Source organism: Lactuca sativa, chromosome 9, assembly GCF_002870075.4.
Source record: "Lactuca sativa cultivar Salinas chromosome 9, Lsat_Salinas_v11, whole genome shotgun sequence".
In the NCBI taxonomy this organism is placed as follows: Eukaryota; Viridiplantae; Streptophyta; class Magnoliopsida; order Asterales; family Asteraceae; genus Lactuca; species Lactuca sativa.
This window is the reverse complement of record NC_056631.2, coordinates 218,981,829-218,983,148: the sequence shown is the minus strand read 5'-3', so window position 1 is coordinate 218,983,148 and position 1,320 is coordinate 218,981,829. Positions and strand designations below refer to the sequence as shown.

The 1,320-nt window shown below is 32.5% G+C and overlaps 1 protein-coding gene across 1 annotated transcript in view; it reads right to left on the bottom strand.

Annotated features, from left to right (window-relative positions):
* The window catches only part of LOC111911687 (uncharacterized), a 1,656-nt gene extending 801 nt beyond the window's left edge, over nt 1-855 (bottom strand). Inside the window, exons 1-2 of the mRNA XM_023907440.3 lie at nt 326-855; nt 1-210 (exon numbers count right to left, since the gene is read on the bottom strand). The exon at nt 1-210 is cut by the window's left edge and continues 801 nt beyond it. Of these exons, the coding sequence (XP_023763208.1) occupies nt 1-210; nt 326-697 (582 nt within the window). The 5' untranslated portion in view covers nt 698-855. The remainder of the gene's footprint in view (nt 211-325) is intronic.
* Between the last annotated feature and the right edge of the window lie 465 nt (nt 856-1,320).

Genomic DNA, 1,320 nt, shown 5'->3' with positions numbered 1-1,320 from the left:
ACTTAATAAGATCATCAAAAGTAAGGAATTTGTGTTTCGTAATGCGAATAGAACTCCTCTGAATCCATTAAACCCATTGAATTTTGATTCGATCAACACGTTTTTATCGAATTTTATCATCAATGGTTGAATTCTGTTTCGGATCAAGCCTCTGTTTTCTTCTTCCAATCCGACTCTCTCCCTCTGGCACCCATTGATCGCTCTAAGAACCTGTAAAAATGTAAAATTTCTATCAGATTTTGATCATTTTTTTTTGTGAAAACTCAATAAACTCAAATTCAAGAGAAATCGCAAATGGGTATGTTTTCATTTGGGACGAAATTACCTGGCGGGAATTTTGTGGGTTTAAAAAACGGTGGGTTTCGAGGGTGGTGGCGATGGTGACGGCGGCAGAGTAGTAGTTTTCCATGTTGGTGATGCCGGACTTTAGAACGTGGCAGACTTCCCAGAGACGGGCGCTTTCGTCCATGTATTCATCTAGCCATTTTTCTCCGACCGGCAAGTGGAGTTTTTGGACGACGGCGATGAGCTGTGAATGGAAAGATTGGAGGGATGAAAGGACATGTTGGAGAAAATGGATAGACATGAAGTTGTGGGAGTGAAAAGAGCGAAATAGATCGTCGAGGCCTTGAGTAAGGAAGTTGTAGAAGCCATTGACGGAGGTTGCGGCGGCGGCGGTGGAGGAGGAACGGTGCATTGGGGAGGAGGAGGAGGTGGTGGTGTTGGTTTGGTGTTAAAGTGGGAAAAAAGGTGATGGAGATTGTTGTGGTATTTAAATGGGTAGGGGAAGCATAAAAAGTGATAAAAACTTGGGGCTATTGATAAGCTTTTTTACGGGTGTTGGAATGATAAATTTAATATTAATTAAGTATTTAAAATATTTTATAAATAAATAAATAAAAGGGTCAAATATACGTAATAAGAACTTACTTTATATCAATTTTGACTTTAAAATGTTTTTTTTTGGTCCATTTTAGGTAAAAAATATACTAACATTGTAAAATTTAACTAGTATTATTTTTTAGATTTGTTAATATATATATATATATATATATATATATATATATATATATATATATATATATATATATATATATATATATATATATATATAATTGTATTTATACGTAAGAAATTCATATAAATATAATAAATACATATAAAAAATCGTATTTATATATTTTTATACCTTAAAAGATATTTTTAAAGTTTTTTCAATTAAATGTATTTATATGTTGTTGAGAAAATAACTGAATGATGATAGATCATATGCGAAATAAAAGTTCGTTACTCGATCTTTAACAACTTAACAATAAAAAA